A 24925-nucleotide genomic window follows, 5' to 3' on the forward strand; every position below is an offset into this window, starting at 1 on the left:
TTAATTAGAAATGGGCATTTCTAGTAAATATCTTCCTTTCTGACACTTCGCACCATTTGTCAGGTCAACCCCTGACACATCTAACTAAAATAAGAGGAACTATTTAAAAGCAAAGTACTGCGGTTGCTGGAATCTGAAACAAAAACAGAAAATGCTGGAAAATCTCAGCAGGTCTGACAACATCTGTGGAGGGAGAATACAGCCAACATTTTGAGTCTGGATGACTCTTCGTCAGAGCTCTCTTTGTGATTCTATGTCAAGAGTTGCTGATGAACAAGTTCCTTTTTTAACTTCAGGATTACTCCTACAGAACTAACAAATGTTCAAAGTCCTCTTGCTGACTGGTCCCTTTGATCTGTATGCTCAGCTAATATACATTTGGCACTGCCACAATAATCAATTATAAGGAATATAAACCCTGACTCCTCAGATATTTGAAGACTGGCTACCATGAGTAATCCTGACTCCCCAGTGTCTTGCTCATAGCATTAGAACAGCAGCAGTAAACTACATGAATGACCTTCACATGAAATGTGTTTTTTTTAAGTTTGATTCTTCAAACACTTGAGAACTTTTCCAAACCAAATCAATAAAACATTTTCAAATTGTAAAAGAAAACTCATCAGCCTTCAATTACACTGCAATTTCATTCAGACGTGTGAAAATATGGTTTGCGGATTATTCATAGTAAACCTTCAGAAACTGCAGCTTGTAATGAATCAGCGTCATGGACAGAGTTAAAAAAAAAACCACAGATGTCAGAAATCTGAAGTACAAACAGAAAATGCTGGAAAGGCTCAGCAGGTCAGCACGGTGACACTGTGTTTAGCACTACTGCCTCACAGTGCCAGGGACGTGGGTTTGATTCCGGCCTTGGGTGACTGTGTGGAGTTTGTACATTCTCCCCATGTCTGCCTGGTTCCACACCGTGTTCCACACTCAAAAGATATGCAGGTTAGGTGGATTGGCCATACTAAATTGCCCCATAGTCTCCCAAGATGTTTAGGTTAGATGGATTAGCCATGGTAAATATGTGGAGTTACGGAGGGGTAAGGCAGTGCCGAAGGCCTGAAAAGATACTGTCAGACTGCCAGTGCAGACTCGTTCATTGCAGTGTGTGCAGCTCCCCTGCCCCCTTCTTGCCCCTCTTCATACCCCATTGTGACCCCACTCCTCCCCTTAGGCCTTGCCCCCATCATGGCCCCCTGCTGCCGATCATCCTGTGGGTCCTCAATAGCCTCCAGTCCTACCAACACCTCTGATCCCCATTGATGAGGACTACACATGATCTTCGGCAGTGAGGACCTTCACTAGCAAGGCTGTTAAGACAAGTAAGTCTGGACTCCAAAGGCAGATGTCCTGCCTAGCAAGAACTGGCCAATCAGAGGCCAGCAACTCTGCTGGAAGGACGACCCCCTCCCCCTCCCCCTCCCAGCACCTCACCCTCCCAGCACCTCACCCCTTTCCCCACCACCGAGATGACAGGTGGCCCACACAGGTTTACCAGCCCACTTGCAGCTGGGTAAAGTGGGATGAAGCCCTTAAGTGGTCACTAGCTGACTATTTAAGGTCTTCAATTGCTGATGGTGTGGTTGGGTGACTATAAGCCTTCTCACTTAACTTCCCACCTCCAAGCTGTACACCTGCCAGAGCAGGTGATTCCGTCCAAAATTACACAAAGCGTTGAGCTAGAATAATTCCCTGTGCACATTCATCTGCACTATAAATTATTATATTTTCCCCACTTCATTTTTGTTGTTTAGTTGCAGGAAGGAAGTGATTTTAAAGCCAGTCAAGTACTGTGAATTCCAGTTATGTAGGTGATGTCACTAACCATGGTTTTACGCACACATACCGGACATTGCACTCATGTCCTTTTCCATACCTCAGGGAAAAAATATTGCCACACACAACAATTATCTTGCATTTGTTCGCAGCAACTTTGCAGTTGCTATGCAATTGAATAATTTTAATTGTATTATCATTTCTCGTCACAATAAGAAATAAACTATTTTCTGCAATTCACATTATTGCTAAATATGAAAAATATGCTTACTGAAAAAGCATTTGGAATAGGTTTTGGTAAGAGAGACAGTTCAGGAGAAGCAATGCCCCTGCCTTATTCTAATTTGCTTTAAATCCTCTGATTACAGCTCCCAGAGGAACATATATGGGCGACAGTGGTGAGTAAAGGACAGTCTGTTGTTAAACCCAAATTTTGATATCTCTAGGAATCCCCCTCGACAAACAGTCTACAACTGTTGCTTCAATCTGAAAACACTGTTTTAGAGAGGCACTCTACCAGTCTATGTCCTCTTACACACGCTACACAGCTGTTTGAGTTGCTCCTGCATGCATACCAGTGCTGGGCAGGTTATTGCTAGTTGGAATTATTATGAGCCTAATTTTAGTTCCGTTTGTTTAATAAGAGAAATCGGATAATGCAATTGCTGTTCCTGGACTGACTGCCATACTCTCTCCAAACATAGACATAGTTCATCACATAATTCTGTATTACATTTTTCTGGGCGGTTTAATAGTGCATAATTTTGTGTTGCATTTCATCACCTAATTATGTGCTACACTTTATTACATAGGTTTGTACTACATTTCATCACGTGTTTGTGTAGGATTCATTACCAATACAATATGAATTGGCAGTTTGTGTGATGGATGTGGATAAGCCACAATACATATTCAACTTCATGGTTTAATTTTCAGAAACACTGAACATCACAATCTGTCGTTAACATTAAGCCATTTGTAACATATCTGCAGAATTGTCTTGACCATTTTGTGACTTATAATTTTAATAACGTAAATAGGTTCTTACTGGTCTCGTCACCGAGAGACCCATCACATGAAGCAATTCGATGTAATACTTGCGCCTATTATTTTCGCAGCTTATTACTGTATCTTTGTTACAATGCTGAACATTGTTTTTTTTAGAAAAAGCCCGTTGAATTTGCTTCGCACTTGTCGACCTTCGACTGCGTGTCTGTTATAGCAGTTCCTTCATTTGATATCCAGATCCTTTTCCCAGCTGCTATGGCACATGTGACAGTGTCGCCCTTCTGTCTGCTGTTCTTCATAGACGTGCCCTGCCCAGATTTCACTCAAATCTGTTCAACACATTGGAGGGGGTGGAGTGAGACTTCTGCTGTGCGCTATTTAAAACCAGATTATAACCTCCTAAATAAAGGACATATTTGCGATTTTTCTACAAGTAGCAAGTCAGGTTTATGCACAAAATGTTTTTAAAAAGGTGTAATAATTCTCTTTAACATCTGAATTTCGATAAGACCCTCCTCCGTTGTGATTGATTCAATTAATTAGGGTGAGCAAAGAAATTTCTGCTTTATGCAATATCGATCTGTTAACTTTCTCATGCTTTTCTATTCTGACGATTGAAATAGGATTCCTCAATGTGTTAACCTTAAGCACCATCTAGTGGTTTCAAGGGGATGTACACTGTATAAAATCACTAGTATAACTTCTACCCCGGGTTTCAGACTTTGAAAGAAAAGCATGAAATGTAATCCTCCAGCTATCAGTCTCGGGCATTTTTTTTGTTGTTGTTATATAGGATAGTTTGGTTTTACCTTTGTGACCGCAATACACCCGGTCAACTAATAAAACTATTATTTTATCACAGATCCACTGATTTCCAAATCTGCTTCTCTTCCTGCCTATATGAGAAATGGATTGCACAGGGTAAAATTGAATTTAATTCCTCTTACGGTTAGCTCGTTCTCTAGAGAAGGAAAGTGAAAATGTGCACTCAGTGTAAATGATGTCTGCTTCTGTCAGGCACAGTGGTTAACACTGCTATCTCACAGCGCCAGGGACCCAGGTTCAATTCCAGCCTTGGATGACTGCGTGGAGATCCTCCCTGTATCTGTGTGGGTTTTCTCCTGGTGTTCCAGTTTTCTCCCATAGTCCAAAGATGTTAACTGCATTGGTCATGCTGAATTGTCCAAAAATGTGTCGGTTGGAGGCATTAGCAGGGTTAAATGCATGGGGTTACAGGGATGGAGTGGGCCTGGGTAATATGCTGTGTCAGAGAGTTGGTGCAGGCTCGATAGGCTGAATGGTCTCCTCCTGCACTGTAGGGATTCTATAATATGAATCAATTTGCGAGTACCTACATCTCAGCAGTTTAAGAAGGAAGCTCACCACACCTTCTCAAGGGCAACTAGGGATGGGCAATAACTGATGGCCTAGCCAGCAACACCTAGATCCCATGCATCCCGTCAATTATTAGTTTTTTTAAAAAAATCCCCACCCCTCCCCTTTTGAAGATATTTTAAATAATGTAATTTTCCCTGCTCCAAGTATCCAGCTGGTATTCAAATTTCAGGCTCACTTGCCTCTCAGCCAGCATCTGTGACTTGAGAGATGTCTACGTCTACAACATGCAGTTTTAATAACTCTGAATATATCAATGAAATTGTAAGCTGTTATAACTGGAATTTCCAGTTGCACATTCTCTATAAGTATGTAACAAAGGGCAGCACGGTGGTTAGCACTGATGGCTCACAGTGCCAGGGACCCAGGTTTGATTCTGACCTGGGGCCGCTGTCTGTGGAGTTTCCACGTCCTCCCTATATCTGCGTGTGTTTTTCTGCAGGTGCACCGTTTTCCTCTCACAGTTCAAAGGTGTGCAGGTTAGGTTGATTGGCAATGCTAACCTGACCCCAGTGTTAGGGCATTAGCAGGGTAAATACGTGGGGTTACGGGAATAGGGACTCGATGGGCCGAACATCCTCCTTCTGCACTGTAGGGATTCTATGATTCTGTGACTCTATAAGAGGTGGTCTGGAAAGTGGAATTGAGGCCCCAATCAATTAGCCACGATCTTATCAAATGGTGGAGAGCCTTGAGGGGCTGATTGATCTACTCCTGCTCCTAATTCATCTGTTTGTATGTATGTGTGTGGCTGTTTACTAATAATGAATAATTATTATTAATTACTAATAATAGCGTCAAGGATAGCAGTATTTTCCTTTTAGTGGTTGATGGTGCTTTTCAGAGGTGAGAACATGGAATCCATGTGAGAGAGTCAAAGTTTCCAGAGGGAGTCTCCCACACAGAGAAATTGAAAATGACTGCTTTGTGATTTATTACATGATACAGGAGATAAACCAGCGTCCGTGGAATAAGATAGAAATCAATTAAGCTGCATATTTTATTGAAATAATGTCACACACAATAGCCTAGATTCTTGTAAAAAGATATCTAACAACAAATTATTTGAAATTCATTTCCACTTGTATACTATATAATAAAGAGATAGCATATTCCACTGACACAGTTTTAGTTTGGCTTTGATAACTGTGACTGACAAGTTTAATTTAGGTGAAATTACCTTGTTGTAGACTTCCATTTAATGAATATTTGATGATTAGACATTAAAAGTGGGCCAAACAGCCTCTTTTAGGGATTCTGTGATTCTATTCTATGAAAGCAGGTAGCGCTGTAATACAAAGTCTTTATTATATTGATCAAACCAGTCTTGAAGATAGTATGATATTTAATTGCTTGGGATGGTGAAAAAAAAACAGTTCAATGAATGTCATTTTAAACTGCAAATAACTAACAGCTTGTTTATTTTCACCCAACACCAACCTCCGCTGCTTTAGCCTCAGAGTGCAGATATATTCCAATATGATAACGACAGTTCTGTTAACTGGGGAATGAGAGGTAAGATAATATGATTGGTTGGTTAAATTAAATATAAAATTCTTAACTAAAGACTAAAAAAGAATCTGTTGATCTGTTTGTATTGTTAAAACGTCAAATGTATCAATACACACACACATTACTGACAATTAAAAGGAGAGGTAATGTCCTTTTCTGCCCTATCACATTAGCTAAAGGTGATTAAGAATTTCTGTACTGTCAGGATTATTATATGTACATGTTAATATTTTATCCCAAATTTTGAGGATAAGGAAGTCATACCATCAGTATGCATTGCAGTGCACCAGGTTGGAGATAAGGAATGAAAAGGGTCAAAGGTTCAAAATATTGATGGTTTAATGACATAAGAACATAAGAAATAGGAGCAGGAGTAGGCCATCTAGCCCTTCGAGCCTGCCCCGCCATTCAATAAGATCATGGCTGATCTGTCATGGCTCAGTTCCACATTCCCGCCCTCTCCCCATAACCCTTAATCCCCTCGCTTATCAAAAACCCATCAACCCGCGTCTTAAAAATATTTAGCGAGGCAGCCTCCGTCACTTCAACGGGCAGAGAATTCCAGAGATTCACCACCCTTTGAGTGAAGAAGTTCCTCCTCAACTCCGTTCTAAACCGCCCCCCCTTTATCTTGAGGCTGTGCCCCCTAGTCCTACTATCCTTTGAGCGGGAAGAGTCTCTCCACCTCTATCCTATCCATCCCATTCATCATCTTATATGTCTCAATGAGATCTCTCCTCATTCTTCTAAACTCTAACGAGTACAAGCCTAGTTTATTCAGCCTCTCCTCATAGCTCAACCCCCTCAACTCCGGTATCAGCCGAGTAAACCTCCTCTGCACTCCCTCCAAGGCCAAAATATCCTTGCGTAAGTGCGGCGCCCAAAACTGCACACAGTACTCCAGCTGCGGCCTCACCAATGCCCTATACAGCTGCAGCAAGACCTCCCTACTTTTATATTCAATCCCCCTCGCTATGAATGCCAGCATCCCATTAGCCTTCCTGACCACCTGCTGCACCTGCAAGCTGGGTTTTTGCGACTCATGCACAAGGACCCCGAGGTCCCTCTGCACCGTCGCCTGCTGCAGTTTTTCGCCACGTAAGTAATAGTCCTTCTTACCATTATTCCTACCAAAGTGGACCACCTCGCACTTGCCAACATTAAATTCCATTTGCCAGTTCCTGGCCCATTCGCCCAGCTATCTAGATCCTTCTGCAGACTCTCCACACCCTCCGCGCAATTTGCCGTTCCACCAATCTTGGTGTCATCAGCAAATTTTGACACCATACACTCGGTTCCCTCCTCCAGATCATCTATATAAATAGTAAATAGCTGAGGCCCCAGCACCGACCCCTGGGGCACTCCACTAGTCACCAGCCGTCACCAACATGTAATAATGTTGCTGTATCAGTGTATTTGTGTGAACACTTGTCTCTCAATGAAACTTGAAACCACTACAGGAGCAATAATGAATTTTAACTGTAGATAGTAGAAGGGGTGCCAGTTACACATAACTGTTTGTGTGGCTTTGTTTTTTCGTTCTGTTTCGTGTAAAATATCTTCTCTTTTGTTTACAGAATACAAGGTAAGGACTGCAGATTGGAGCCTGTGGCCCTCGATACATCCCTGCAATGATGAGTGAGAGAAAGGAAATGCCCTCTACCGTTGCCACTGATTCCTTTACAATAATTTTATGTAACGCTTGATTGCTAACCAATGCTCTCCAACTTAACAGCAGAAATGTAATGGTAGGGCATTGGTGAGGCCGCAGCTGGAGTACTGTGTGCAGCTTTGGGCGCCGCACCTGCGCAAAGATATTTTGGCCTTGGAGGGAGTGCAGAGGAGGTTTACTAGGCTGATACCAGAGTTGAGGGGGTTGAGCTATGAGGAGAGGCTGAATAAACTAGGCTTGTACTCGTTAGAGTTTAGAAGAATCAGGAGAGATCTCATTGAGATGTATAAGATGATGAATGGGATGGATAGGATCGAGGTGGAGAGACTCTTCCCGCTCAAAAAAGACAGTAGGACTAGGGGGCACAGCCTCAAGATAAAGGGGGGGCGGTTTAGAACGGAGTTGAGGAGGAACTTCTTCACTCAAAGGGTGGTGAATCTCTGGAATTCTCTGCCCGTTGAAGTGGTGGAGGCTGCCTCGCTAAATATTTTTAAGACGCGGGTTGATGGGTTTTTGATAAGTGAGGGGATTAAGGGTTATGGGGAGAGGGCGGGAATGTGGAACTGAGCCACGACAGATCAGCCATGATCTTATTGAATGGCGGGGCAGGCTCGAAGGGCTAGATGGCCTACTCCTGCTCCTATTTCTTATGTTCTTATGTTCTTAAGAACAAAGAACAAAGAATCAACAACGGCCTACATAATAATCTCAGATAATTTCACACATCCCAAAATATAAGGATTTTCTGAGTATGAGTGAGTTGAAGATGTTTGTCACACATCATTAACTTACATCTGCATAGTCATGTATTTGAGACAGCATGATGGCTCACTGGTTAGCACTGTTGCCTCAAAACGCAGGGACCTGGGTTCAATTCCAGCCTTGGGTGATTGTGTGGCGTTTGCACATTATCTCCAGATGTGTATGGGTTTCCTCCGGGTGCTCCAGTTTCTTCTCACAGTCCAAGGATGTGCGGGTTAGGTGGATTGGCCAGGTTAACTTGTTCCTTGGTATCCCAAGATGTGCCATCAGATTAGCGGGGTAAATATGTGGAGCGACTGGGATAGTGCAGTGCAGGGGACGGGAGCACATGGGTAAAATGCTCTGTCAGAGAATCGGTGCAAATTCAATGGGCCGAATGGATTCCTTCTGCATTGTAGGGATTCAATGAACTCTCTTGCCATGCAGTGTCAGTGACTTTCTTACTAATATAATTAAGTTGGTGCCTGGAAAGATGAAGGACTATAATTCGGAAGGCTTCTATTTCTATTATAGAATCAGAAATGATTATCACCTCTTATCCTCTGTTTTGACATCTACCTCCTGAGGCAATTCCTTGCCCACTTTTTTCAACACAAATGTGTTAATCCTTCACTTTATTATGAAAGAAAATGATCTGTTTTTAAAACTCATGTTGAAATGACATTATTCAAAGTAACTGCTGAGTGAACCGTTTCAAATAATATCGAAAGCCTCGCTACTCTATAATTGCTCAAGGCCTAAAATCACTGAATTATGGTTAAGTCTCTGATGTGCTTATGACCCTATATGAAAATAATCATTTAATTCACCTCTTTTCTTGTGATAATCATCAGTTTTCCAACCAGCGAAATATTTTACTATTCATCCCCTTAAGTACCTTTTGTAATTTTGAAAAGCTTCACTGGATTAGTCTTCTGTACTCCAGTAAATAAAATGCTGGTTTTTCTTGCCTTTCTTCACAATTCGCCTTCCTGATCCATTCCAGTGAGTCTCTGCTGTTCGCTTTTCCATAGCTGTAATATCCTTCTGATAATATGGTGTACAGTAGTATGCGCAGTACCCCAACACTGGCCTAATCAATGACTTGATTCAACATCACTTGCTCTTTAATCCAAAATCTTTGTATATAAAAGCCCAGAGTCCCATTTGTTTATTTTATGGCTTTGCCTTTCTGAACTCCCACCATTAAAAATTCACAGGACCATGAGATTTTAGCTGTTCCACCAATCTGATATAAAAAAAACTTACCATCAAAGATGTTTTTCCTTTCACTGTTTGTGTTCTCTGCCTTGAGTTGCACTGGCCTCCTATCTGCACACTCTCCAATCTTTTGTTTATTCTCCTTCAATTTCTTCCACTTTTCCCCATGGACCCCGAGGGAATACCACTACCTAATTCCCGCTGACCTGAGAATATCCTAGTTATCACAAATTTTACATTGCACCTCTTAGTCACGCTGTCCACACAGCTGGATCCCTTGTAATAGCAAGTGCTGCTACAAGTCTCTTACTGGCACCTATCAAAGCACCTTGCATAAACCATACTTGGAAATGAATTGCATTCCTTTCATGTTAACATATTCTGGGATTTCCTCAAACAACCCAGTATAGTTCGTTCAGCCCTTTAGAAAACTTTGCAGTGAATGAGACATGATTCTGCCATGAATTTAAAAATCATTAAGCGGCAAGAGGATCAATTATTTGCAGTAGCGATATCATGGACTGTGAAGATAGGGTATATTGATAAGAACCTCAAGACAATATTCCTTCTCTGATTCATTAGCCATGCTTATGAAACCAGTCCATGTTTTGTAGCCGAGGCAAAGGAATGTGGATCTCAGCTGATTTGTGGTCAACGCCAGGGGCTGTCCCTTGATTCATGGACAGCATCCATTCAAGGTTGCTTGTTCTTGCTGTGAGTCTTCATGTGAGTGAGCAAGCCAATTTCCGACCCACAGATCTTCGGGTACATGAGGAAGTAGTGGGACCAAGAGTGCAGGATTTTCTTTCCTTCTCTGCTGTCAGTCCGTCTCATTATTAAGGTGTTGCAACTCAAAACAATGTAGATTGAAAGATATATTTTTTGCCATTCTGAGCAAACAGGCCCAGTCACTCAGGCCAATGCTGCTGCTGCATTTCAAAGAGAGCTTCAGAGTGTCTCTAGAGCCTTTCCTTCATCCTCTTGTGGTACATTGGCTGACTGATAGCTTCATTTGTGGTCAGCGGAAAGGCAGCACAGTGCCCTCCACGGGAGATCTGGTACATGTGTGAATATGTCTGTGTTAGCCCAGATTATAACATGCAGGAACAATAGGTTGGATTTTTTTTAGGCTGATGGGTGACTTGCCCACTGGTTGGATAAGTAGCAGCAAGGCCCTCAGTTCCATGCTCCCATCAGGTCGCCTCTGTGATTGTGTCCCCATTGGCAGAGATTCCGCTCATTGAAAGGTGCCCACAATATCAGAGGCTACTTGTCACCACCAATGAGAGCAGTAATAGCTGGTGGAAATGCTCTCAGCAGAGGCTCACAAGCATCCTGGGACCCCAGGCAAAAGGTGAGTGAGGGGGGGATGAGGATTGCAGGGTGGATGTCACGGTGGGGTGGAGTGCAGAGACAAGGGCAAGGGGGTTGGCTTTCAGTGACCACCCCACCCCTTTCATCCTGAGTGCCTCGATCAGGCATAGAGAGTGGGATTTTCCAGCCGCAATCACCCCAACACAGAAAAAACTTGCCTGAGGTCAACAGACTTTTGCGTGCCGTCCCCACCCCCACCGGCTCTCCAGCCTCTGCCTGCCACGATTTCCCGGATGGGAAAATTTTACCCAGGGTGACTGATAATCCAACAGGGTTTGCTGGGCAACCTCCCACAGACTTCCATTAAATCCCTACCATGAATGAATGGCTAGCAGTGTGAGGTGATGTGTACCAATGTTGCATTTGAGTCCAGACTGATAGATACTGTTGGTTAGTGAATGATGCTCTTGTAGTGTTTTCTGCAGTTGGCAGAGGCTAGTGATGCAGTTGTTAGGATTTGACATTTGAAGCCCTTGACCTTTAACATTCATGTAAGGTCTTTGAACCTCTTGTGGGACTGGACCCAGACTTTTGGAGCTAGACTCCTGCCACTGACCTTCTCAATGAGCATCTTGAAGGTCCTTTAGACCTCTTCTGATAAAATATATCTCTCCTCTTTTCCATCTTCTCCATGGAAACTTCCATTGAAACCTTCGAGGCTGCTCCCTCCCCTCTTAGACCATTCTTCATTTTGCCTCCTACCCAGAGAATATCAGCACCTGCTCCAGCCAGACTAGATTTAAGCAGGGCAGGCTACGTTTAAGTGCTGCTAATGACTGACTATATTGGTCCCCTGATGATGTGTCTAGCCAAAAAACAGCCTGGTGAGTGCCGGTTGCATGTAGAGATCATTCAAATAAGCAAGCAGCACAAACTTGGCATGCTGCCTGCATTGAATCAACAGGCACAGTTAACTGCATAGCATTAGTAATAGACTTGGATTTTTGTCTTCTCGCTGCTGATTGTCAGTGAGTTCTCTGTGTATCAGCAGATGTTCTGTGTGCTGGAGACTCTACAATATCACACTACGAAATCATATTTCACAAGACTTTATATTACATCAATAAATTTCTTCACCCAAAAAAGTCTGTTTACCATTTTATAAACATTGGAGAAATGTTTTACGGTTACAATGTACTGAAAAGGCTCTCACTAAAAGGTTGTGTGACACAAGGCATTCTCTGATGCACCATACTTCCTATTCAAACAGCATTGCACCACACTGTCTGTTAGTAACATTAAAATAACACATCTCTCACTTTTGCACTCTTGTGTTTGAAGCTGAAGGTTTTCCCACCATTGACTGCACTTGCAAACGTAAACCTTCATTGTTTTGACAGCTGTAGAGAAGTTGGGTCTTTATTTAAAAGTGAAATTGTAGAGCAGGATTCCCTTACTTGATGCAATTGGAACCATAAGCTTCTTGTCTCCAACAGGTTTTCCTGAGGGTTAGGGGCACTGGGCCATATAAATTGGGAAGATCAGCCAATGCTGGCGTTAGATAGCTGTTTCAGAACAATTTCAACAAGACACCTGAACAAATATAATATTCTCATATACCTGTTGAAATGATCTAGTCAAAATTCATTATGTTTTGTTTTCACAGATAATGCTGCTAACTTTGCTTTAAAGTTAATTTATAAATGTTATACCATTAAACATAGTTTTGTTATAGCACTTTAAGATAGCTATTTGATATGGTATTAGTTGTGGTTCAATTAGCAAAGCAGTCACAGCTATTGCCAAATTTTGTACAGTTATTTCTTCCTGCCAGTAATTAATAAGCAAGTCTGCATAGAAAAGTTTATTTATTAGTCACAAGTAGGCTTACGTTAACAGTGCAATGAAATTACTGTGAAAATCCCCTAGTCACCACATTCCAGCAGCTGTACACAAGGGAGAATTTAACATGGCCAGTGCACCTAACCAGCATATCTTTCAGGCTCTGGGAGGAAACCAGAGCACTGGAGGAAATCCATGTGCAAACATAGACAGTGACCCAAGCTGGGAATTGAACCTGGGACCCTGGAACTATGGGGCAGAAGTGGTAACCATTGTGCCATCGTGCTGCCCCAGACAGATTAGGATCTCAACTGACAGAATAACCAAGAATAGGAATAGTCTGTTAGGTGGAAGTTAAGCATTGACAATGCCAGAGTTCACAGCCAGAAGCAATCAAAGGCTTATGTGCTAGGGCTCTCTGACATTTTAATTGAGTTATTATGGTGACAGATCATTCTTGGCTACCACATTTCTGGATAACCATATGCTTACGTCCTGTATGGAAGAAGTTGCTTTGAACTTAAAGACCCCTCCATGGAAAACAATCTCGAGAAATAATCACAGGCTGTTGGTTTGAAAGGGGTTTCACTGATTACATTATGTTGTGTAGTATGTTTTTCGCATTTATTAGATACTTGCATTTCAGTAGAAAAGGGGACTTGTTTTATTAATCGTACTGACTAACAAAGCCTCTCACCATTAACTGTAGTCCAATGTTCTTATTTACATTCTACACCAAATACAATTGATTAAGTCCTGTTTTCCTTTCCAGATTTATCCATTTCACCTATTAATGGTAACCACCAGAGGTCGGAATAAGTTACCAAAAGATGTTGACAGAACAAGATTAGAGGTGTGTGATGTGAAACAATGGTATCCCTACGATACCTCAATGATCCTGTTATTTTCATGTACTTGCATGATGTCAAAGTCCAGGACCAAGCAACAACAATCAAAAATATGTTTGTATGAAAGCAATATGCTGGACTTGTGTTTGGTTTACACCGCAGCTGGAGTACTGTGTGCAGTTTTGGGCGCCGCACCTGCGCAAAGATATTTTGGCCTTGGAGGGAGTGCAGAGGAGGTTTACTAGGCTGATACCGGAGTTGAGGGGGTTGAGCTATGAGGAAAGGCTGAATAAACTAGGCTTGTACTCGTTGGAGTTTAGAAGAATGAGGGGAGATCTCATTGAGACGTATAAGATGATGAATGGGATGGATAGGATAGAGGTGGAGAGACTCTTCCTGCTCAAAAAAGACAGTAGGACTAGGGGGCACAGCCTCAAGATAAAGGGGGGGCAGTTTAGAACAGAGTTGAGGAGGAACTTCTTCACTCAAAGGGTGGTGAATCTCTGGAATTCTCTGCCCGTTGAAGTGGTGGAGGCTGCCTCGCTAAATATTTTTAAGACGCGGGTTGATGGGTTTTTGATAGGAGAGGGGATTAAGGGTTATGGGGAGAAGGCGGGAAGGTGGAACTGAGCCACGACAGATCAGCCATGATCTTATTGAATGGCGGGGCAGGCTCGAAGGGCTAGATGGCCTACTCCTGCTCCTATTTCTTATGTTCTTATGTAAACCGCATGACATTGTGTGCATAAAGAGGGCCAATTAAAATAAGAGAAATGATTGCAGCGTCTGTGATAATATAACCCAGTAAGAAGTCTCACAACACCAGGTTAAAGTCCAACAGGTTTATTTGGTAGCAAAAGCCACTAGCTTTTTTTTGTTGGACTTTAACCTGGTGTTGTGAGACTTCTTACTGTGTTTACCTCAGTCCAACACCAGCATCTCTGCAATATAACACTTCAGGAGGTGAGGGAAGGAATTTCCCTATCTAGTATCTATTTGTTCTGTATAAAGTAATTTAAACTGAAAGCACAAAATAATGGCAAATCTAGAAAAAATGAGTATTTTAATGCTTTGAATCATTAAATAGTGGCACAGATCATTTTTGTCCTTTTTATAACTAATGTAGACTGACTTCCACTCAATTATTCTTTCTTATTCTGCTCCTGCCATGTCTTGTTGTCAATGCTGCCTATTGAATTAAATCATGTAACATCTATTGCAGCACTTGTTGTGTTGGGGTTGGAGTAATGCAAAGGAATGATATTGATATTCACTCATCTGCCTTTCTTGATGATTTAACATTCTTCAGGAGCTTTTGGCATATGTTTTGAGGCCAGTTGGTTTTATTAAATGTTTCTGAATAATATATTGCAGGAGTATTTTTAAGATTTCTAAGTGGTGCAACACATTGGTATCTGTTGTTTGCATCACACTGAATGGAAAAAGGTCCAAAATATCTGGATAGGTACCTAATTTTGTTTTGGCTTCTTCTCATCCAGCATCAATTCTCCTGATACGATGAGGACTAAGTTATATGAAATGTCATTGGCCACAGTGACTAAGCTACTGAACTAGTGGCCTCTCAATTTCTAACATTTCTGTGGCTAATATGGGGAACAAAAATTTCAGCAAGGCTGGTGCTATACAGTTCAAAGCAGGGATGGACATCTGGCTTAGCAAAGATGGAATAGGTTAAGATCAAATTTAATCTTCTCCACTTTCAAATATACAGGTGATATATGTTATCACAACACACACACTATGGAATGTACACTACTTCCCAGTAAGGCACATACTAAATTAGGACACCACTGATAAAGCTACACCCCTTTGGATACTTTTAATAGATAAATGCACCAGTCAGTGTTAGGAAGGCTGCAAATGCAATGCTCAATGTATGCAGCAGCTAATTTCAGCATGAAAACAATACAATTCTGCTCATGTTTATAAGCTCTCTTTGTTTTTTTGCAGCGTCACTTATCTCCAGAGGATTTCTATCGAGTGTTTGGAATGACACTTGGAGAGTTTGATCGACTTGCATTGTGGAAAAGAAACGAATTGAAAAAACAAGCACGGCTCTTTTAGGCACACATTAGAATCCTATTAGAGACAAAGAAACAGTAATAGTAAGGTCATGACTACCCAAGTATACAGAGCATTTAATCACACAATCTGTTCATAGTGTTTACATATATAACGTTAAGAAACTACATGTATCTATGGATGTTTTGCAAATGTTGGTTATTTGTGGGTTCATATTAACATTATATCATAGAAATTTTATGATATAATCCATTAATCATCATATTTCTTGGAACTAATGTTTCACATGCCCAGTTTCATGTTTAAAATTGGAATTCTGAAATAAATTAGGATTTTTTTGTCGCCTGTCTCTTTTTTTTATTTATCTTTTGGGGTTTTTCTTTCTTGCTCAATCTTGCTTTTTCATATCAGTTCCTTCTGCAAGCTTCAAATTACATTTAAGTTACATAACCGAAGCAGAATGATTTAATGACAAAAGCTCTCGAGAGGACCGTATTGCAGATATAATGTATTACTGAAATAGATTTTGTGCACATTGTCCTAAATGGGAATCATTCTGATCTTGCAGTTTAACATATCTATAAGTTATACAATTTACTGAAATTATTGACTTATTTTCTCAATTGGTATAGAGCCCATAATTGTTTTCTCATTGTCAAATGCTGTATTCTGCTGGATAAATAAATAATGTACATTTGGCTTAAAATGATTTGTGCTTATTTTAATTCAGCTACAATGTGTGAACTTGCATTTGATTGATGTAGAAATTGTGAAGTCAGAATTCCAGCACGGATCAAAAGTGGAAAGTGGAAAAATCTGGTTGGAACTTGAGGCAGAGCCCAGCCCGCCAGGATTTTGTCCACTTCCATCCTATTTTCTGGTGAGGAGATGCAGATCTTTCACTGCCCTCTTGCTGATGTGAAAGATGGTTGTCTGGACTATTCCAGGAATACCACTCTATAGACTTCGATAAGGCCTCCGTGGAACTATTACCAGCCAAGAGCTACCGTGAATCTTACTGATAATTTTTTGAAACACCCCAGAAGCTTAGTAGGGAAAGATAGTTGAGCTTGGAGAGGATTAATTTTTTTTAAGATGACGAGATAGTCCACTTCAAAGCTAAAGACTTTTGTGTCCAGCTCTGGGAAGGACCTGGAAAGAAAATAAGCTAAAGAGTAACTTGTATTCTTCTTTGAATCTCTACAAGACTGTCTTGACAGAGTATCTTACCCAGGCCCTCTCTCCTGCACATTTACCCTGGCTAATCCATCTAACCTGCACATCTTTGGACTGTGGGATGAAACCAAAGTACCCATAGTGAACCCACATAGACACAGGGAAAATGTGCAAACTCAACACAGACGGTCACCCAAGGCCAGAATTGAACCCAGGCTCTGGCGCTGTGAGGCAGCATTGCTAATCACTATGCCACTGTGCCACTCTATCATACATCTCATGATCTCAGGACATTTCAAAGCACTTCACAGCCTGTAAAGTATTTTTGAAGTGTCATTGCCGTTGTAATTATTGTACAGAACACCGTAGCCAATATATACGCAACAAAGGGCTGATTTTCCCAAATGAATGGAGTTGATACTGCTAAAACGCAAATGCTTTGCAGTGTCCACATAATCTGCTTTTGCTCAGAGTTTTAAAATATTGCCCAAAAGTTCATAATGTACTGAAGCATGACACAGTCAATTGATAACTTGGCTCTTGGCAATGTTTAAACTTCCGTCCTGGACATATTTCTCAAACATGAAAATGACTGATAACTCATTGTGTATTAGCATTACACAACTTTTTCAACATGTGATGTTATAATGCACCCAATTTTGGATGTGAATGATCAAACTTTTAAATTGTTAAATTCAAGACTCATAAATTTATAATTCCCACGAATATATTGACTAAAACCATTTACGTGTACATAATATTACACTGGAGATTATTTAATATGATTTTCTTTATAAATATTATACATAATTCTATTAACCAAAGGAAAACTTTCAGGAGATAACTTTCTTTAACACTTCGTGCTTCTCTGAGTGACAGAATTGTGTAACATTATGCTAAAAATATCTTGTGAGCTTTCCCATGACATGTCAATGGCACATCTGGTTAAACATTTGTAAGTCCTGGGTAATTTTATGTGTGGAATGATCATTTTTTTCTGTGTTACATTCTAAAGTTTATACAGCACAAACACTGTACGGAAGCAGAGATAACCTGAAGCTGAGGGCTGTTAAGAGGTTATATTTTTGATGATGTATAATCATGTTCATACCATATTTTCTGCTCTTGATATTACGAATGTGATGCACTCCCATATTTTATTCTGTTTCCTGTTAGCAGCGATATATGTGTGGAGTATGCAGATAAGGATTGAATGGGAATTAGTGTGACACTTCAGTTTAAAATAAAACTTGATTTAAAATACTAGCAACCGTTTAATGGAATTTCGTGGCTGCACCAGTTTCCATTCTTGTTGTTCACATTAACTCACCTAAATGGAGAACAAGTCTTGTAAAATCATAACATTTTTGAATGATGAATTTATAAACACAACAGGATCCTGGAAATTCCTGGTGAAAGCTGGATGTTGTTAGTAGGAAAAGAGAACTATAGCTATCAAAAGCTTGAAACCTCACAGGATATCATGTGAAAAATGACAACCTATAAAACGCTATATTCTCTCTTATCACCTGCCTTTGTTATTTTGAATTCCGGGGATAAACTTTCAATGCCAGGGACCTAAGTTCAATTCTGTCTGTATGAAGTTTGCACATTCTCCCTATATCCGCGTGCGTTGTTTCTGGGTGCTCCAGTTTCCCCCTCCCCCACATTGTAAAGATGTGCAGGTTAGGTTGATTGGCCATTCTAAATTGCTCTTTAGTGTCAGGGGACTAGCAAGGTGAATAGGTGGTGTTACAGGGATATGGCCTGGGTGGGATGTTGTCAATGCAAGCTCCATGGGCCAAATGGCCTCCTTCTGCACAGTAGGGATTCTATGATGATTCTGTTCTTTGTTGGTAGAGCAACTCACTTGTCCATTGAGTAATGGTAACGGCTCTGACCACTCTGTTTCCTACTGGTACCTGAAAACTTTGAACCCCTGCCAGATCTGCTGCAGAATAGGCAATGTTCCTGCTATCTCATGTACCAAGTATTCCACATTAGCTGTTTTCAGTGTGGTATATAGTCTTTGGGTGAGATCTTCCATGCCCCCACCACCCACCGCAGCATATTTTGCGGTGATGTAGGCAACCCACCATTGGCTGACGGTGGGAGTTGTCAATGAGGTTTTGTGTTCTATGTAACCCCCATCACTGGAAAACCCAGGAATGGGTTTGACATTAGCAAGACCGAAAGAGGGAAATGATATATAGTCATTATGATAACCAAGCAGGACTGATGACATATTTCTTGCACTGCTGAAGATTACCACTATCTGAGAATAACACAGATATGCAAGTCAATACTTGGCATAATGTATGTTGTGTCATCCTATTAGATGAGCTATCCTCCTCCAGTTACAATGCCTGAAAGGGCATTGATGACCTTAGGTTTCCATTGGATTGGTCCATGGTTATGTTTGGCTGCAGTAGTTTGTTATTTCCTTCTGCAGTAGAGCTGACCAGGAAACCCTTCCACTCTTACAGCTGGCTATCAGGTGATTTGGAAGAATTTGCATACTGACAAGTAACCTGTTTGGCCCAGTTCAAGTTTATTTATTAGTGTCACAAGTAAGCTTATATTACTACTGCAATGAAGTTACTGTGAAATTCCCCTAGTTGCCAAACTCCAGCGCCTGCTCAGATACACTGAGGAAGAATTTAGCATGGCCAATGCACCTAACCAGCACATTTTCGGACTTGTGGGAGGAAAGCAGGGCACCCGGAAAAAACCCACGCAGACATGGGGAGACAATGCAGACTCTACACGGTAAGCTAAGTCGGAAATCAAACCTGGGAGTTATGAATGTACCTTCTGTGGCCATCAAGTTCTAAAGTGGTACTTGAGCCCAGAGCTTCAGGTCCAGAGGTAAGGTACTACCACTGTGCCACAAGACACACAGATTATGTATCCCACCTTTGTAAACAATTTTACTCAAGTGATACACATCTTCCTAAGCTTTTCTGTTGCGAATATGTTCCATTTTGTACCTTGTGGAATTCAGCTGAATAAGCATTGTTGATCTGCTCTAAATCAAATAAATGCATTGAACTGCATTCTTTGCATTCTGCATAAAAGATTGGGCTTTTGTGTTATTCGACAATCATTTTTGCTCAAAACAAACAAAACCCCACATAATTTTGAATACCTCTTTTAGATTTCCATTAACCTTTGCCACTCTAAGGAGAATAATTAAATTTTTTCAATCTCTCCTCGTCACTGGCATCATCTTGGTAAACCTCTCTTGTATCCTCTTGGCATCTTTCCTAAAGTGCGGTGCACAGAAATTTTCTCATTGTCTCTTGAATTTAGAAGTTTGTTTACATAAGAAAGGAAATGTGTCATTCCTCAAGAAGAACTCAACCTAAAAGACAGTGACAAGTGAATTCTGAAATCAAGTGCTCCATTTGCTTGATTTTTTTTAATTATCTAAATCTGGTGGAAACAGGGATTTATAATTCCACAAAAAAAAACTGGAGATAGTTTTTCAGGATTGTATGTGATGTGGATGGACAAGTCAAAACATCATTTACTTCTGTAATTGGTCACCAATAAAAAAATCAGGAGCTGATTGAGAATATTCATTTAAATGCATGGAAATGAATGGACTGATGATGTAATCAAACTTCACAGCTCTATAAATGTGTAAAAGGTGTATTCAATTTGGAACACCAGCAGATGCTTTTGTCAAATTTCCAGTTTATGCTAGCATATAAATAGATATAGAGTATTATGAGTCAACTCCCATAGAAGTAATGTACTCATACCACATAAGCGACTGAATGCTACCAATGAGTCCAAGTTCATATTGGATTTAATATATCAAGCTGAAAGTGTCCACACCAGTTTCTGAAAGTTTTAAGAAGTTGCACTTGATTAGTCTACCTTCTCAGGTTCTGAATTTAATGGACAGTAGTGAGCAACGGATGGTCAGATTTTTATGGTCAGATATCATTACCAATTTCTCAGCATGCCGCATCTACATTTGCAACCATTCCTCAAAGAACGCATCATTCACAGAGCAGTGAGGTTTATGCCTGTCCACAGCGGCCACCTGATATGCCATTTCAAAGCAGCTGTTGAAATGCCAGCAACCCAAACAGGGCAGGAAGTACTGACCTGTTACTTTGACCATATGATCAACTTATAGCTACCAGGCAGATTGGAAAAAGGTTGGCCAACCTAGGCCGCGATTTTCCCAAAAAAAATCTAAGTGCTATACCTACATCTATTTATCAAAGAGCATTAGCAAACGATGTGAAAATAATCATTATGTAACTGTCTATTTTCTAGAGCAAATACTGCCACCATACACAATTCTGACCAACATTTATCTAATACCTGAACTGATATTGATTATCTAATAACGTTTGCTGAGACAAAGTTTTCAAACAGTGCAGAAACTAACATATACAAACTTTACAAACCGGCACATATTTCTACATGGACTGTTTTCAAGTTGACTGTTATCAAATTTTACTTTCTCTTGGTTTACAAAGCCATTTTAGACCCAAAAGAACACAGTGATGTGACATTCCTGTTAATCTTTATTATGAAACCAGTGATGTTTTGTTACTGTACAGGAATTAGATAGTTTGGGCACAAAATTAAGATCGGTAACCCCTGTTACATTGGGTAATACTCTGCCATTTCCAGACCAAAATGGCATCCGAAGCATACGCAGACGTTTCTATTGCAAATTGCACTAGACATCATCTTGGTAAAGGACAAACAATAGGCATCCTTTATCCAGGTTTGAAGCAGATTTAGTCTGTTTACATACGAGAGGCCTAATAGTTTTGTGTTATGCTGCAAATTTGATTTACACTGAGGCAGCCAGAGACAGTGCTGATTGCCACTGGGAAAACTAATGCTGATCATCATGTAAGTAGATATAATCATCACCACTCCTGACCTAGAAATCTTCAACCTCATACTGACCTCTAACCTCCACGTTCTCCATTCTAAAGGAAAAAGCAGTTTGAGCTAATATTCTTATTTCTCCATTTTATTAGTGTTCTATTTTAAAGTACACAAAACCAGTTCAGACCAGTATACTTATGTCCCTTACTTTCCTCTGGGATCCCAACTTTTAACAGGCTCCCGGCCTAATCTCCTCCAACCCCCAGACAAAAATCTCAGGGCCCGATTTTACCATCACATTGCACCCATTTTCAGGCGTGAAAACTTGGTAAAGTCAGGTGTGAGGCGAGTAGCATAATCCGCACCCGCCTCTGCGCTGGTTTCCCCTTCACCAAGGCCTGAAAATGGCTATGATTGGGGGGAGCGGGGGAGGAGGGGGGGGGGGGGGGCGGGGGGAGGGGGCAGGTGGGGGGAGAGGGGGCAGGGGGTGGGGTGGGGGGGGTGGCTGGTTGGGTGGGTGGGGAGGGGGGTCCGACGGCTCTGCTTCAGATCGGTGAAAAGAGCAGTGGATCTTCTGCCACTCTGCCTGAGATCAGTGAAGGGGAGGGGGATCCACTGCCATTCTGCCTGAGATCAGTGGGGGAAGAAGGGGGAGTCCGCTGCTACTCTGCCTGATATTAGTGGGGGGTGGTGGTGGTGTTCTGCTGCCACTCTGCCTGAGATCAGTACAGGGGAACGGAGAGTCCGTTGCCACACTGCCTGAGATCAGTAGGCGAGAAGGGGGGGGGTGTCTGCTGCCACTCTGCCTGATCAGTGGGGATGAAAGGGGGTCCGCTGCCACTCTGCCTGAGATCAATGGGGGAGTAGGGCATTTGCCGCCACTCTGCCTTAGATTGGTGGAGGAAGAGATGAGGGAGCCACGATCGGTCTGCATGGCAGGGGATGGGGGAGTAAGGGAGTCAGTGATGCTGTGGAGTGACACAATGTCTGTGGGGACTAGGGGGGAGGCAATATTTGGCCCAGGAGGGAGCAGCATTCTATCAATTTTTTTCTGCACATATGCAGTTGGAGGGGCTGCAGGATTTTGGGTGCATTAAGCCCCACCCACAGGCTTGTGCAGCGCGATTCAGATTTACTGATATTTTTGCAGGCAGAGTGTGTATGGGGGCGCTGAGAACAGGTCTAAAAGTAGGATCTGAAACACTTCCGTTTCAAGTCCGCCCAGCACTTAGAATCAAATTGTAAAATAAGGCCCCCAATGTCAGTAAACTTTCTATCCAAATCCTTATCAGCACTCTGGACCAATATTCTCAATTTTTTTTGATCAGCCTGTCCTATTCATTTAGGCACACAGACTGTTTAATTTTTTTTTGCATGGCCTCATTTGTGACAACATAAATGGGACTACTTGTACTTGATCTTTTGAATTTCCAGGTTGCTTATGGTTGCTCCTGATGTCCTAACAATATCCCCAAGGCCTGCCTCCCCAGTCTGTCCATCAAACATCTATTCTGGACTTCAAGGCCCCACTTCTCCTTCCTCCAATCTTCCACAATTCATCCCAATTACTTGCACATTGACGAAAAAAGAGACACATCTAATCTTTTCATCTTGCATTCATCAGGACACTTTGCAAGAATACCAGTATAAGGGGAAAACAACAATTTATACTGAATGAGGACAGAAAATTGTCAATTTCCCCTTATAAGTGTCCTGATGAAAAGCTTCGACATGCCTCTTTTCTCAGCAAGACTCAAGTCCTCTAATACCAAATGAAGACTGATTACTTTCCTGGAAATCAGAACACTAGCCATCTACATTATGATGTGAATTGAGATCCAACATCATATTGAGCAATAGCTACATCAAGTCCAGAATAAAATGCACACGGATGTAAACTTAACTTTGACCTTAGCAAAGCTCTGAACCAAACTATTTACAATTCACTTATGTCAACTGGAATTACTAACCCCAGCATGAAATTTTCCGGCAAAGAATGAAAAGCAATCAATCATTGGATAATAGCAGAACATTTTCAAAATCTAATCAATTGGGCAAAAGAAGTATTGTTGATGTGCTTTTCATTTCTTTTCCGTTAACTTGGTGATTGAATGAAATGCAAAGTCATCTTCATAATAAACTTATGACTTGAGTTGAGCATTTCTTGGCAAAGATAATTATGCATTGAAATAATGATAATATGCGAAGGCCAGTGCAACAGATGGAAGGGAGTGGCAAAATATGCAGAGTGCAGAGAGCTGACAGTAAAGAAATTTTCCATCAGGCTCGCTGAATGAGTTTTAATAGCACTTGCAATACCAAGGAAGCTTAAAATATTAAATAAAGAATCGAGTAGGCAAATGAACGTTGCAGCATAAAGAGGAGTCAGTAAAAGATTTTGAATATGAGGTAGAAAAAACATCAATTCAAAAAGAAAATTCATTAATAAGGAGAATTTCAATGTGAAATATAGAAAGGAAAAATTCTAGAAATGTAATATTTTGAGAAAACCAGTGTAGCGAATGACCAATTATCCTTTGACATCTGGGTTCAAATCCAGTATAAACAAATGTCATTGAAGTTTCTTTTTTCCCTTTGTGAAGTATGTTTATTGAATCTTTTGCAGTTCTGATGAACACAAAAATCAGCAGCTATTTCAATCTGTTCCAAAAATGAGGGGTCCAATTCTCCGACTGCGACCCGCAACTTTTCTCGTGGGTCAGGTCAGGAGATGCACATGTTAGCCATTTCGCTGGTTCCCTGTGAGTGTTTACGACCCGCACACATCTCCCAACCAGAAGAAAATAGCACCGCCGGGAACACGCAGAAAACCGGCAGGAAGTGAGGTAAGTTAATTGAATATGTTTTATATATTTTTTAAATGTATTTTAAATGTGATTATCCGGTCCGGCAGGGAGTTTGTTGGGCCCAATAGCATCTCCCACCCCACCAGAAGTACTTCATTCCGCCGCATTTAGAATAGCTCCCCACATTCGGGAAACGAGCAGGAGGCCTCGCCAGAGTGAACGGGGGACAATCGGGGCCCTCCCAGAGGGTTGGGTGGCAAGGGGATGGTGCCCCCTGGGCATGGACACCCTGACAGTGCCAGCCTGTGCCCCAGCATGCCCAAGGGGAAAGTGCCCGTACCCCTGGCATCTTGGCACTGCCCATCAGCCATCGGGCTGTGCCAAGGGGGCGAGGCCTATTGTAGAGAGTGCCTATGTGCAACTGGTGGGGCTGCCACTCTTCATTGGGATCGGTCTGAGCTGGAGGGAGGCCAGCGACAGGGTGGGCTGGAGGGGGAGGTGGTGGTCTGCTGGGGGGGGAGCCTGTCTGACTCTGGTGGGGGGGGGAAGAGCGGGGGGGTCTAATCTGCCAGGGAGTCCTACTTCCTGGGGGGTCTGACCCCAAGGGGGCCAGCGGCAAGGGGGTGTCTGCCACGGTGAGGGGAATGGGGGGATTGCTCTCTGTGGGTGTGGGTTGGAACATCGGGGCACTCAATGGT

General features: G+C 41.7%; 1 protein-coding gene across 1 annotated transcript in view; it reads left to right on the forward strand.

Annotated features, from left to right (window-relative positions):
* Positions 1–19578, forward strand: part of ablim3 (actin binding LIM protein family, member 3) — a 294982-nt gene extending 275404 nt beyond the window's left edge. The window contains exons 18-23 of the mRNA XM_080201652.1: positions 2154–2183; positions 3656–3714; positions 5643–5703; positions 7278–7285; positions 13263–13343; positions 15310–19578. Of these exons, the coding sequence (XP_080057778.1) occupies positions 2154–2183; positions 3656–3714; positions 5643–5703; positions 7278–7285; positions 13263–13343; positions 15310–15423 (353 nt within the window). The 3' untranslated portion in view covers positions 15424–19578. The remainder of the gene's footprint in view (positions 1–2153; positions 2184–3655; positions 3715–5642; positions 5704–7277; positions 7286–13262; positions 13344–15309) is intronic.
* The last annotated feature ends 5347 nt before the right edge of the window (positions 19579–24925 follow it).

This window comes from Carcharhinus amblyrhynchos, chromosome 13 (genome assembly GCF_965287045.1).
Source record: "Carcharhinus amblyrhynchos chromosome 13, sCarAmb.v2.hapA, whole genome shotgun sequence".
Taxonomy (NCBI): Eukaryota; Metazoa; Chordata; class Chondrichthyes; order Carcharhiniformes; family Carcharhinidae; genus Carcharhinus; species Carcharhinus amblyrhynchos.